General features: G+C 33.3%; 1 protein-coding gene across 1 annotated transcript; it reads right to left on the reverse strand.

The window, feature by feature from the left end:
- Positions 1 to 9,720: 9,720 nt before the first annotated feature.
- On the reverse strand, positions 9,721 to 11,789 carry LOC149539156 (putative xyloglucan endotransglucosylase/hydrolase protein 32). The gene is made up of 4 exons (XM_089799124.1): positions 11,500 to 11,789; positions 11,303 to 11,403; positions 10,372 to 10,589; positions 9,721 to 10,283 (listed from the first exon to the last, which is right to left on the reverse strand). The coding sequence occupies exons 1-4, from the start codon at positions 11,753 to 11,755 to the stop codon at positions 9,839 to 9,841; spliced, it is 1,020 nt and encodes a 339-aa protein (XP_089655250.1). The 5' UTR covers positions 11,756 to 11,789; the 3' UTR covers positions 9,721 to 9,838.
- Positions 11,790 to 14,667: the final 2,878 nt, after the last annotated feature.

The raw sequence follows: 14,667 nt of genomic DNA on the forward strand, positions 1-14,667 counted from the left end.
CTTAATGGTGAAAGTGAAAGCCTGCAAGTATTCCATCCATTTCAAGTGCCTATTGCTTAATTTCTCTTGGGTATTTATGTAACTAAGGGCTTGGTTGTTAGTAAACACCACAAACTCCTTAGGTAACAAATAATGCCTCCACTTCCTAAGACATTGCACTAAGGCATACAACTCCAAGTCATAAGATGAATACCTCTTTTTGGCTTCATTAAGTTTTTCACTATAAAAAGCTATGGGCTTGCCCTCTTGACTCAAAACACCACCTATGGCTAAACCACTTGCATCAAATTCTAAGGTGAACAACTTCTCAAAGCTAGGTAATTGCAATATAGGCTAGGCAGCTACTTTTTTCTTCAACAACTCAAAGGATTCTTTAGCCTCTAGGGTCCACTTAAACTTGTTTTTGACCCCTCCTTTGATAGTATCCAACAAAGGTGCACAAATCCCACTAAAGTTTCTAATGAACTTCTTATAGAATTGTGAAAAACCATGAAAAATTCTTACCTCAGTGGCTGTAGTAGGTGTTGGCCAACTCAAGATAGCAGCAACTTTCTCTTTATCCATCTTCAAAGAACCTTTGGATACAACAAAGCCCAAATACACCAGCTCTTGTTTGAAAAATCCACATTTCTCAAGATTAATAGCCAACTTCTCTTCATGAAGCCTCTTTAAGACCACCTCCACATGCTTGACATGTTCTTCTTTTTTCTTGCTATAGATGAGAATATCATCTAGGTACACCACCACAAATCTCCTAGTGAAGTCCTTAAGTACTTCATTCATGAGTCTCATGAAGGTACTTGGAGAATTTGAGAGACCAAATGGCATTAGAAGCCACTCATAAATACCATCATTAGTTTTGAATGCTATTTTCCATTCATCTCCCTCCTTTATCCTAATTTGGTGATACCCACTTTTCAAGTCCAACTTTGTGAAGTACATAGCACTACTTAAACAATCCATTAGGTCTTCAATACAGGGTATGGAAAACCTATACCTAATTGTGATCCAGTTTATTGCTCTTGAATCAGTACAAAGCCTCCATTTTCCTCCCTTCTTGGCTACCAAAACCATAGGAACGGCACATGGGCTTATGCTTTTGAATTAGGCCTTGATCCAACAACTCTTGAACTTGTCTTGCAACTTCTAAATTCTGATCTGGAGTGAGCTTATAGGTTGCTTTATTGGGCAATGAAGCACCTAGAACAAAGTCAATTTGATGGCTAATGACTCTCCTTGGAGGTAAAGTAGTTGGTGTACCATCACTCACAATTTCCTTGTACTTATCAAGCAAAGTTTGCACTTCAAAATGTGAACGTTCTTTGACTAATTTTTCTTCATTTTTAGAATTTAGTATGACAGAAAAACCCTAATTTTCCACTTGTTTAAGTTCCATTAAGAACTCCTTCGCACAACACAACAACACTTTAGGAACCTTTTCTTATGTTCCCTCTTCTTCTAGTAAAGACTAAATTTTGAAAGTCTTACCTCCTTTCTTGAATAAAATGGAGTTTTCTCTAACATCATACTTCATCTCTCTATCAAATTGCCATGGTCTACCAAGAAAAAGATGACATGCATCCATGGGAAATATATCACACAAAAACTTGTCCTTGTAGCCGGCTATGGAGAATTCCACCCAGGCTTGCTCATTAACCAAGATACTTTGTCCCTGATTTAACCAAGTGACCTTGTAGGGATTCTCATGAGGTATCCTTGTCAATTTTAGTTTAGTAATAGCCTCTTTAGAGATGACATTATCAGTGGATCCTAAGTCCACTACCACCTTGCATACTTTTCCTAGAATCTTGCACTTGATTATAAACAATGCCCTTCTTTGTTTGGGTTCATTAGGGGCAGGTTGTTTGATTAGCACCCTCCTATACATCAAACTCTCTCCTTTTCCAGACTCAAGATGATCTACATCAGCATCCTTGTTGTTTGAACAATCCTCTTGTACAAATGCCACTCTCTTGCTTTGATTCAAAGAAGAAGGCTTCTCAGGACACCTATAAGCAAGGTGTCCAAGCTGGCCACAATTGTCGCACTTCATGCTTGCAAAATAAGAATTTGATCTGCCTACTCCTCTTCCTCTTTGAGAGCTACTATGATTGCCTCTTTCTCTATTATGACCTCCTCTTTTTGAGGTTTCATTTGGCTACTCATTGGTCTTACTTTCAGCTTGACCTTTTGGTTCACCACCTCTTCCTTGGTAACCTCCCCTTTGTCCTCTTTGATTTTTACCCTTGCCTCTAAAATTTGAATCATTTATCTTTTTGTGCTTCTCTTCTACCTTCAAGGCTAGTTGATAACACCTTTGGACTGTGGTAGGAGTCCACAAGCTGAGTTCTTCTTAGATACTCCACTTCAAACCACTTAGGTATCTAGCAACTTTGATTGGTTCCTCCTCTTGCTTCTCGGATCTTAAGAATAATCTCTGAAATTCTTCTATATAGGAAGCCACATCCATATCTTTTTGTTTCAGTCCTTGCCTTCTTTGGTGGAGTTGAACCTCAAAGTCTTCAGGTAGAAAGTTTTCTTGAATCTTCTTCACCATACCTTTCCAATTTGAAATGGGTGCCTTATCCATCATAACCCTCTCACCTTGGACATATTTCCACTGAGTGAGTGTTGTTCCTCTAAGTCTAGAGGTTTCCACCTTCACCTTTTGAGCCTCTATTAGCCCTTCACACTCGAAATGGTTCTCCATACCTTCAATCCAATCTAAGACGGCATCTAAATCCATCTTTCCTATAAACAGAGGTATTCCTTCCAAAGCTTTGCCACCTAGTGCTTTGATGGCTTTTAAAAAGGGATCTTCTTGCAAGATAGGATTAGGTTCAGGTACAATGTCTTCCTTTGCTACCTATTTACCCTTTCCATCTTCCTCTTCATCTCTTTTCCTAGCTTCCTCTAAAACTGCATCCAGTTTTTGCTTCACCTCTTCCAATGCTTCTTCAAGAAGTTAGTTTCTTTCCTTTTGTTCATTAACCTCTTTGGCTAAGTGAACATTAGTCACCATCATGGATTAATCTACTAATTTTGTAGCTTCAGACATCCACTACCTTTTCCCAAATCTTTAACCCGCTCTGATACCACTCTGATGTAACACCCCAGCCTTGCTTCCAAACCCCAAGCTCTCACAGGGCTACCTTAGGTCAACCACTAGACCCACTAGGGCTTCTTCACACCCTACACTTACTAGGACCTTGCTCAAGAGATCCTAATCCTTCAGTTGGGGGCATATCAACAAAGTAACATCAAATTTCTTCCTAGTCGGCTCTAGTCCACTACTAACCCTCAAATCCATCTATAGCCCCAAGGGTGCTAGTTCTTCATCCAGGATTTTTTTAGACTCCTTCTAACATCCATGACCCTAAAAAATTTTGATTTCATAGGTGCATTCAATCTACAAGGGAAAATACACCAAATTGCTCCAAAAAGGCTACTAGGATTTAGTCCTCCTAAATAGTTGGAAACAAGATTTCTTGAAAACCTTCTTAACAACCCTACAAAAAAATTACATTTATGGATACCCTTTTCAGAGAACTTCAAGATTCTATGATTTTTTAACCCCCAAAATATCCGTACAACCAAAGTACCATTTTAGGCCAAGAATGAGGATTTCAAGTGCTTTATCACTGTTGTGATGGAAAACCACCTTGGAAAACATTTCGAGACCTCTCCTTTGGACTGAAACAAGGTTAAACCTTCTCCTTACTCTTTGTACAACTAGATTGAGGTGTTTGCACGTTCAATCCCCTCCATAGCTCATTTTTCCAACTGTGATTCCTAGCCAAGTTGCATTTGGCTTGCCTAGGGCATCACTTTAAAAATGTTTTTTGTGCTTCCCATGGGCTCTCCTTTGCTGTAAATAATTTAAAAGGATTCTAGTTCCAAATCTCAAGAGGTTGTACATTTTATATAATGGGAAAAGGCCCTAAGACTCCATTTTTTATGCGTTGCCCAGTTCAAAACATCAACCTGCTAACTTACAAAATAATTTATTCAAACACACACCACTCTCTGTAACAACACAAAAAAAAAATTTTAAAATGAAGGACAACTACTAGTAACACTTCAAACTCAGAAAAACCTAAGTCTGATTCGTACAAAGCATGAAAAAACTCAAAACAAGAAACTGTTGTAATGTAGTAAAAATGTTGATTACAATTCGTAAACTCTCATTTCTCCTTCCTCCAACCTCTTGAAAAGGTTGAGTTCAACATAATATAGAATTGGAATGGATTTTTCTAACTACTTTAATTGGTTGAAGGTCTCCCACAAAGAAGTTTCTCTTTTTGCATAAAAGTTACAAAAGTTGTCAATGACAACTTTGCAAAAAAAGAGCAATTTTTGCAATTTTGCAAATTATCTATCCAAACTTGCTCTACTTGCTACCAAACTTTCCATAAGGCTTAAGATGGATCCAAAACACCTAATAAGGACCCTAAAACACTTTCTTTCCCTATTTGGCCTTCAAAAACCAAAAATTCTCTTTTGAGCCAAATGAGCAATTTTGAGCAATTAGGAGCAATATTGCATTGTGGGGCTCTTCTAACCTATCTAACCTCACCTTATGACCAAGTTGATCCTATTATTAGACTAGTGATGTGGCTAGCATCACTACAAGCCAAAAATAAGGAAATACCTAGGTTTCACGCCTAGCCTACCTAGGTGCTCCTACACCAAAGTAGTAGATTGAAAACCAAAGTAATGAATGCAATGCATGTCAGTTAAAGAATGTATGCATTCTTATACATGTATACATACATGTAATGGTACATTGAGGAATGCATACAATTAATGTCAACTTAACAATTCATACAATTAATGTCAACTTTACAATGCATGTGCAGTCAATATCTACTTAACAATTCAAACAATCAATGTCAACTTAACAATGCATACAGTCAGTGAAAACTAATAATGTATGTACATTGATAACAACCTGACAATGCATATTGTATTTATTTGAATGAATCAATTTACTCAAAGAGAGTATGCAAATGAGTATATTCAAAATGTCCAACAAATGAATGAGAAATTAAGAAAGCTCATAGGTAAGGTAAGTATTACAAAGGTGAGTGGTGGGAAGCATTTGTGGGTACTAAAGTTTTCACAATAACACTATGTGGAAGACAATGATTAACATAGAGCCATCTCCATATTTTAAACAAAAAATGGGAGAAATTATGGAGATTCACAAATAGTACAACACCAAGTAATGTTTAAATTGATAGTGTACAGTATTTCTTAACCATTTCCTCTAATTATTTATTTCTATCATATTACATGTAATGATTTGAAGATGGTAATCTTAAGACATACAACTATGAGCATGGGAAAATTATTACAAATTATAGCACATGAATATCATTACAAATACTAAGTTAAACATGTGATTGAATCAAAAATGTAGACAATTTATTTACCATTTTTTGTAATTATTTCTTTCTATCACATTACATGAAATATTTTAGAACTAGATTGATTAATACATACAACTATGAGCACGTATAAATAGTTACAGACCCTAGATGATTACACGCTCTACATTGAGACATACAACTATCAACACATGTAATTTTTTGTTACATGTCGTCAAATATTATTGAAATTCATAGAAACCCTAACTTTTGAATTCCTATTTCCTCTTATTATTTCTCTAGATAAAAGCACAAACCTGTGTCACCCCTTTATGAAGGAAAATACTAACAAATGTATAATTGTTCACCTTCAATGACATAAAACTAGTTATTATTTGGAATTTGAAAATAAAGTAAATCAATGAAATGTGTAGAAATGGAAAAAGTTTAGGATTGTAATTTTTAATAATTATTTCAAATAAGAATTGATGTATTTTCCTAATTTTTTTAGGTAAACTTTAACTCACCTGAAATCAATAGTTTTCATCTCCCACCACATTTTTCAAAACAAATCTATTCTAACCAGAAGAAAAACTATACATTCTAAAAGATGAATCTCTCCTCTAGAACATAACATAAGTTTTTTAAAAAATTGATATGATTTAATATTTTTTTCTTTCTCAAAATTGATATCTTTTCGAGTGTTAAAATACGTTCTTATAGAATTTTTTGATTACAATATATTATATCTAATTAGAGCACTACGAACTCTATATGAGAATATTCTTGACTTTGAGATCTATAAAATGGTGTTTATAAGTTACTAAAAAAATCATAAAAAATAGTAAAAGTTATTGAAACGCCATTTTTCTTTTTATTTCTTTAGTAATTGGATAAAAACTAGTATAAAACATGCATTTAATAAATATTTCCAATTGGAAAAGTGTGAGACCATATATAACTTGGCTAGAATGAATTTATCTAGATCATATGTTTGAACAAAATTGATTTTAGATAGAAATATTCAAATTCAGTCATTTTGATAAGTTAGCCTAAAAGTTGACATAGCTTTGTACTTTTATCCCCTTGTTCAAGAAAATTTCTTTCAACTTATCATCCAAAAACTTCGAATATCCCATTTATATAATTAAAAAAATTTGAATAGAACACAATTATGGTAAGTATGAAGGTGACACTAATAAACACAGAGAAACCCCCATATTAAAGCTGAGAAAAATAAGTAACTTTGGAGATTCACATAAGCACAACACTAACCAAAGATTAAATTGATAATGTACATGATTACTTGACCATTTAGACTAATTATTCATTTCTACTATTGTACATTAAAATGATTAAAATTCTTAATGAGTCAAACATGCAACTATGAGTATCAATAAATCATAAAAAACCCTTAATTGCAAATAAATTATCATTTAAAATATTCCCTTTTACATTTCATCTAATTTTTTTGGTACCCACGAAAAGCCCATTTTTTCATTTCCCTTTTCGTCTAATGATTTCCTTCTTTGGCATTATTACCTACAACATAGCCTTAAAAAATCCTCGCAAACCCATTATAAAAAATTAAAAAATTGTGAGTAGAGCAACAAACAATGATTAAATCACACAACAATAAATATTTTCAATAAATACCTCAAAGACAATGATAAAACATGGATAAAACCCCATATTTCTACCAAAAGATTCAAGACACTTTGGATGTTTGCAAAAATCACAACATAAAGCAATGATTGTATTGGCATTCTACTCTATTTCTATACCATTTCCTCTAACTATTTCTTTCTATCACATTATGTGCAATGATTTCACACTGAAAAACAAAGAAATATACAATGAAAAGAGTAGGAAAATCATGAATTTACTCTTTCAATGATAAGTAATGGTGAGATATTTCTACTTCATGATTTCTCACCTCACATGCAGAAGAAGAACAAGGTTGAGTGAAATGGCAAAGATGGAAGTGGTGGGAAGAGTTAGCGGGAGTTTTGCGACTGACTTCTCGTAAACAAAATGAACTAGTTTGGGATTCCTTCACCTTATTAATTGGGTTAACCATGGGTGGTAATATGGTATTTGTGAACATCAATATGTGTCAATGTGAATAGGTTTAGGGTAGGTTGTGGTTAAGTGGGGTGCTTGGATGGGTGTAATAAAATGGGGTTTTGATTAATGCTAGGGACAAAGTGTTCTAATTAAAATCACATTTTCCACCTTTTCTACCTAGTGGATGGGTTCACATTATAAATTGATCATTCATTGACACGAAAGCAATTACTAATTGGATATATTATGTTTTTTTGGTGGGGGTCTTAAACATGACAGTAATTGGAGGTTCTAAGTGGCGAATTTTGAGCAAACATTTTGAATGGAACTTTTTGACTACTTCACACTCTATGACTTCTAAAAAGAGCTTCATAAATATGGAAATTCCTAAACCTTAGCTTTATGCTCTTCAGTCACCCATGGAGGTTCACTGAAAAAAATGTTAATTTTTGACATACAAATTAGGATTTCGAGGTGCATGAAGTTAGCCTAGGTAGCTACTCAGTCTCTTCCCCTAAGAATTAATTGTACTAAGTCTTAAAATATAATTTTAGATAAACTCTCAAATGTGAAGTTTATGGGATTGGTTATTTTTAAGTCTCATCTCCATAATTAGCTTAACAAGAACTAGCAACAACTATTAAACTCCTTACGTTCATTACGATATAGTTGTTGGCATTGGGGACCCCTTAATCGTCAATTTGAGCCACAAGAGCGCCCTTGTAGCTTTTTCAAAATGATATTTCCTTAGTTTTTTAAAAACTTAACTGTCGCTGAGCTTTTAAAAAAAATATTCACACCCATCATGGGTTAATCCTTACTCCTTCTATATGAATATGTTTTTTGTTGTTTAAAATTGTCATTGGTGCAGTGGTAGAGGAAGAGAATGGGAGACGGAAGGTTGCAGAGTTGACCTTGACCCACTCCATATACGTAGGTTTTTCTAAATTGCCAACAAATTTTGGGTGCCTAGTGCCCATGTCACCTACTGATGTCATCATCCTTGACCCACTTTGATTAACCATAACTTCACCATTCAAGCTCCATTGTGTGAAATAAATGGCACTAGAATCATCGATCACTTGGACACCTCTTTTGTGATGATAATTTTTTTGGTCTTTTTAGGGTCTAGCATCTGGTTTGGCCAAACTTTGAGTGTGCTCCATTTTACTTCATTCAAGTTGGGTTGGAGTTGTGTTGGAGAGCACTTCATTTTGGCATCGATTTAGGGGACTTTAGGAACACTTCAAATTTGGCTTAAAATATCTTCCTGAATCATATGTTACCATAGAATGTTATCTATTTCACCATTCAATCCTACAATCATGCAACTTATTTACCAAACAACTACAATCCACCATCAATCCATCACAAGGGTCACAACAAATGATGCTTTGGGTGCACTTCATTTCTTCTAATGTGTCAAAGTCAATAACATCTAGCAAAGATAGTATAGTGCTTTTAAAACCTCATGTTGTAGATACATGAATGAAAAAATAAAATTAAAGACTTAAGGAAATATCTTAAGGCATTGTAAGAGGTCTAATTATATTAATTTTAGAAAAGGTGTATACATGTTATTAACTTGATGGAGTGTATGTTGTTTCCTAGCCTATTGGAGCTCCACTATGACAAATTTAACAATGATATTATATTTAAATCATTAAATCCAAGTCTAAAGCTAGAACTTCATTTCTCTTTGTCAATATTGTTGTTCATTTCAAGATACTTCATTTGTGAGCATGTGATTATCTTGTTACATGAATTAATCTAAATACCCCTTAAAAGTTTTTCTTCTTTAAATCTTCTTAGTTTTGTTCCCTTCATTATTTTCAGATGAATTAATTTCTATTCATAATCTTATTTCTCATAGAGATTATCATTTTTTTGTAAATTTGTCACACATCATCATGAGAGTAGCGTTAGACTAGCTCACATGTAGTTACTTTTATATAGAAACTATGATTGCTTTCTAGTAATAAGTTTCTTTCAAGACCAAAATTTTATGTTGAAGAACTGAACATCAAAATGAATTATCCTTCAACCTTATGCTCCACAAGTGCATAATACAAAAGTCCAAGTCAAAATGCATAGAAAATAATCTTGTGTTTTCATGTTGTATAATAATCTTTATTATTAAAAGAAAAGTATCAAATATTAAGGTTATGAAAGAAAAATTAAATACTACAAGAGAAGAAGTATGGCAATTATGAAAGAAAAAACAAATTATTTTTTAATCAATTCTAAAATAGACTTATGAAATAAAAATAATAATATCCCCCAATAGTTTTTGCTGAAGCTTATGTAATGTCTTAAATATTGACTTATCGAAGAGTTATTTACAATCCACTATGGCGTATACACCCTGCCATTATTTATGATTGGATACCTATTGGTCTATGTTATTTATTTTGAAAGCCTCGTATCTCTTGTTGATTTTGTAGAATATCCATCTTGTTTAATTGGCCTTCTTGTTCTGCACATTCAGGCATGGCGCCCTTGGGATATCGCTGCACATCCTGACAATAATCATATGTCATATAACTCTTCCTCACATATTTCAGATCAACAATTTGCTTTTTGTTTAGATGAGGTGAAACCAAACAATTATCAATGAGCACTTTGGAACAGTAGATATCCTTGTCATTGCATCCAATCGTTTGGAAATTGGAGAAAGTGGAAAGAAATGGCTCATAGCTATAATTGGCCTTGTATTTCCCTCCATCTGTAGCCCATGAAGATGCATCCCAAATGGTTGCATACACTGACATTGGCTTTGATGGGTATGTCACACCAAGGCTCGCTGTTTTAGGAAACCTCCTTATGGGGATACCATCTACCAAAAATCTGCAACCAAAACAAAAGTTATATTAGCTTTTAAAATCTTTTGTCAGCTCTGATGTGAGATTATTAAGGGAGGGAAAATGAAACTTACAAGATTTGAGATGGCGTCCATAAAATTGAATAGTTGTGGAAATCCTGAGTTGGGTCGAACCAGAGATGAAATTGTTGCTCTCTGCCGATCAGATTTCCATCTCCTGAACCATTTCCATAAACATTGGTCTGCAATTTGTATGGCTCTCCAGGTATTGTTCCCAAAAACTCCATGTCTATTTCATCGTGCCATCCTTGATAGACTTGGTTGTTCGAAAGCTGATCATCACAAATCTCCCATTAAAAACTTGCATCACATTAAATTAGTATGGATTAATAAGTTATAGATATTTTTAACAATAAGTTAAATTTCTTTTTTCATGAGTATAAATGAAAGACACAAACTTATTTCTCATAAAAATAAATGGAACACTTTGTATTCATTCGATTTAGGGAATGCTAGTAGAGGAGTGGGTTCAACTAGGGAGGAAAGTCCATAGTTCAGCACATTCAAGCTGGAGTAGTACTGGGATGGGTGACCTCCCAGGATGTCCTGGTGCTTCACCTCTATGAACATCACCTAGATCCAATTGTTGGGATATGAAGTCCAACAGTCACACTGACTATTAAGCTTCTCAATGTATAAATACACATATACTGTCATGTATTGTATTGTATCGGTTAACTATTCTAGGTAGACAAGTTTTACCCAACCACGATAAACATTGTGTTCCTCCATTCTATTTTCTTTGTGTAGTATTTTATTTTATTTATTTGCTTGTTTAATATTTACACCAATGATTACTAAGTGTTCCATTTATTCTCATAAGAAATGAGTTATAGAAATATCAAAATATAGATTGGTTAGAATGAATTTTGAAAGCTCATTATTCCTAATTAGGGTTGGGAATAATAAGTCCCAAAACCCTAACTCTAACACCCCTAAACTGTCCATTTAACCCTAATTACATGTATGGGTTTTAAAGACATACGTAGAATGAAGTGATGATCCCTGCAGTATACCCTCCTTGGAGTTTAAGAGCGGCATTGAAGAAGCCGTACATGTAAGGCTCTTTAGATTTGAACCCACTACCTGCATCGACATTCATTTCATTCAATTCAATTGTAATAATAGCTGCAAAAACCCCCCAAAATAAGGAAAAATTGCATCACTAGTGCTAAGTATTACCGGATGACCTATCTATTCTGATGGAAACGGAGTAACCATCTTCAGAAACATTTTGGTGTTGGCCTCCCCACAGATTTGCATACCCTTCAGAAAACTTGGATGTTCTTAAATAATTGAGGAGGGGCACTGTTGGCTCTTGAAGAGGGCCATCTATGTCCCCAACACCAGAGGCTAAAATTGGAGTACACTGATCTGCCATTTTAATCATTAAAATAAGTAACAGATTCATGAAGGCTGACATGATATGGAATGCCATGTGGAAGCTCTGCTATTGCTTGGCTTCCTGATATGTTTGCAGATCCATTGGTGTTGTGTATTTATGCTCATTAGAAGAGAATGGCGGGCAAGCAAATCAATCCCATTATTAAATTACAAATTGGCATTGATTTTGTTTCTAAGCCAAGCTAGCAAATGGAATGAAAATTGACTACTGAATTGAATACTATTGTTTTTTTCAGTTAAACCTCGTTTGTTTGTATTTCAAGGGTAATTATATCAAGTTGAGTGAGACGTATTACGTGCAGACCCATGTTTTCCTCTCTCAGAGTTGACGCCCATGTCAAAATCTTTGAAGTGAAGAGTACAACACAGACAAGCTTTTAACTTAAAACAAAATCCCAACAAAGAAAGATCTTTAGTAGCTATTCTGATACAGCACGCAATGCAGCTTTGTTTCACAAGTTAATTCTGAATTTGAAAGTTATCATGCTGCGCTTCTTCTAAAAGACATCTCTCACATGCCAACAACCCAATCTCTAACAAATCTAATTAGACAACACACAATTTTGAACCAGTTTTACTGCCATAATTTGATGAGTTCAAGGATAGAGAGCCAAACCAATGTTAATCTTTCTCTTGCAGCAAGATTCACCACATTTTGAATAGTCTAATAAGTTGTAATGGCGCAACGGTCATTGTAGCTGTTCCAGCTCCTAAGTCACAAAGAAATCAGATTTGAATACTCTTTAGTGGATGAAGTTCACTCAAAAAAAAAATGGAATAAGAGCACATTAATCATCATTTTCCCTATATTTTGAAAATGAATTAAATGCTATTGTTTCAAGTTTCAAAGTATATATTTTTTATTTTTTATTTATGAATAAGATGCATGTGACAATTGTAAATCATAGAATAAATGTGTCAATTTTCATAAATTCAATTACTAGACAACATAATTATCTTGAGAAATGTTAAAAAGGTCAAATATACTTACAAAACTAGCTTTTAATTACGCCGAGAGGCATTCTATACAGCCACAGCACGGCAGTTACAATGTCAATAAAAAAGAAAATGCCAGCTGTGGGCTGCGGAGTAAGGCAGCAAGACCGCCTGTCAGCGGCAGTTACTGCCGCCCCTGACATGCATGTCAGAGGTGGCAGTAACTGCCGCTGACAGGCAGTCTTGCTGCCACATAAAACAACGCCACATGGGGTGGCGGGGGTGATGGCCTGTCACCCCATTTTATTTTATTTTTTAATATTTTTTTTTCAACGAAACAGATAATGTGGCAGGTTAATGTATTTTTTTTTTAATATTTTTTTTTTGAAAAAAACAGATAACGACATGTAGACACACTTTTTTTTTTAATTTCGTTGTGTAATATTGTCTTATTGGCGTTTTTTAGTAATTAATTTGAATTTTGTAGAGGAGTGGAGGAGTGGAGATGTGGAATTTGAAGAGTTCCTTTAGTGGAAATTGAATAGTTTTTTCGTGGGAGATGAAGAGTTTTTTCTCTGATTATAAAAAACTCATATCCTCTCATTTTCGCTCTTCATTCGTAGAAGAACATATTTGCAGAAGACAGAGTTTGAGTAAAGCTTTCATTGCTCTTGAGAGGTAGAGCAAACTTTTTTGGGAAGAAGAAAAGGAGATACATCATTTAGAAAAGCATTTTACATTTGAAGATCAACAAGGAGATCCAAAAAGCAAAGTAAGCTTTTTGTTAAATTTTTTTTCCCTATTAAGTTTTATTTTGCATTTTGATTATTATCTCCATTTAGAATAGTAGTTACACTATTTACATTTAGTTGTAATTTATTTGTTATATGACATTTCTTAATTTTTACATTGTTCTATACAAAATTACATCTGCATGTTTCATGCATTATTGTTTTTCATATTTTTCAATGTATTTTTTAGATTAATCTTGTATTTATTTTTCATAATATTTCATATGGATGGCAATGCCGCCATATCAATATATTTTATTTTTAAAAAAAGTGATTATAAATTTAATGATTACTATTTTCATTTGCAAAAGTAGTTTGATTTATAATAGTTTTTTATTAAGATTAGTATATTAATATTCTGAATTAGATTACTATTTTGCTTAAAATAGTTTTGTACTTTACATTTAGATTATAATTAATCATAACATATTAATATTTGAAAAGTGGATGGCAATGCCGCCATTTTTCAAATATTTTATTAAAATGCCAGTTTATTTATTTTTAAATATAAAAACTTAATTTTATAATTTTAATTTTGTTACTTGAAAATTAGAGTAGCCATATATTTTATTTTAATTTATGCTTATTTTTTTCATGCAATTTATAAATAATAAATATTAACTTTTAGGCATCAATCTTTAAAGAATGGAAGGCAATGCCGCCATTTTTTAAATATTATAATAGTAAAGAATTTATTATAATGTTAACTATATCTCAACATATTTCTAATGTTTTCATTAAGAGTAGTATATTGATTTAGAGTATCATTCTAAATTAGATTACTATTTCAATTATAACAGTTTTGTAATTTACATTTAGATTAAAATTAATCTTTACATATTAACATTTGAAAAGTGGATGGCAATGCCACCATTTTCCAAATATTTTATTAAAATACCAATTTATTTATTTTTAAATAAGAAAAACGAGACTTATACTTTTAATTTTGTTGCATAACCATATATTTATTTTAATTTATGTTTCTTTTTTATATGCAATTTTAAAAGAACAAATATTAAATTTTAGGCATTAATCTTTATACATTTGTTCTTCTTTTTTTATTCGTGATGATGCTATCTAAATTGTTTTCCATCATTTTTTCAGGCATGGAAGCCTCTAATACACAATCAAGCATTGTCGACACTAGCCCAACTTCTTCTGTATAGTCAAATAATTTTTTTGAGACAGAGTTTTAGAAGTGTGCACGCATAATTAAACA

Source organism: Cupressus sempervirens, chromosome 9 (assembly GCF_028749045.1).
Source record: "Cupressus sempervirens isolate cs-2001-9-10 chromosome 9, ASM2874904v1, whole genome shotgun sequence".
In the NCBI taxonomy this organism is placed as follows: Eukaryota; Viridiplantae; Streptophyta; class Pinopsida; order Cupressales; family Cupressaceae; genus Cupressus; species Cupressus sempervirens.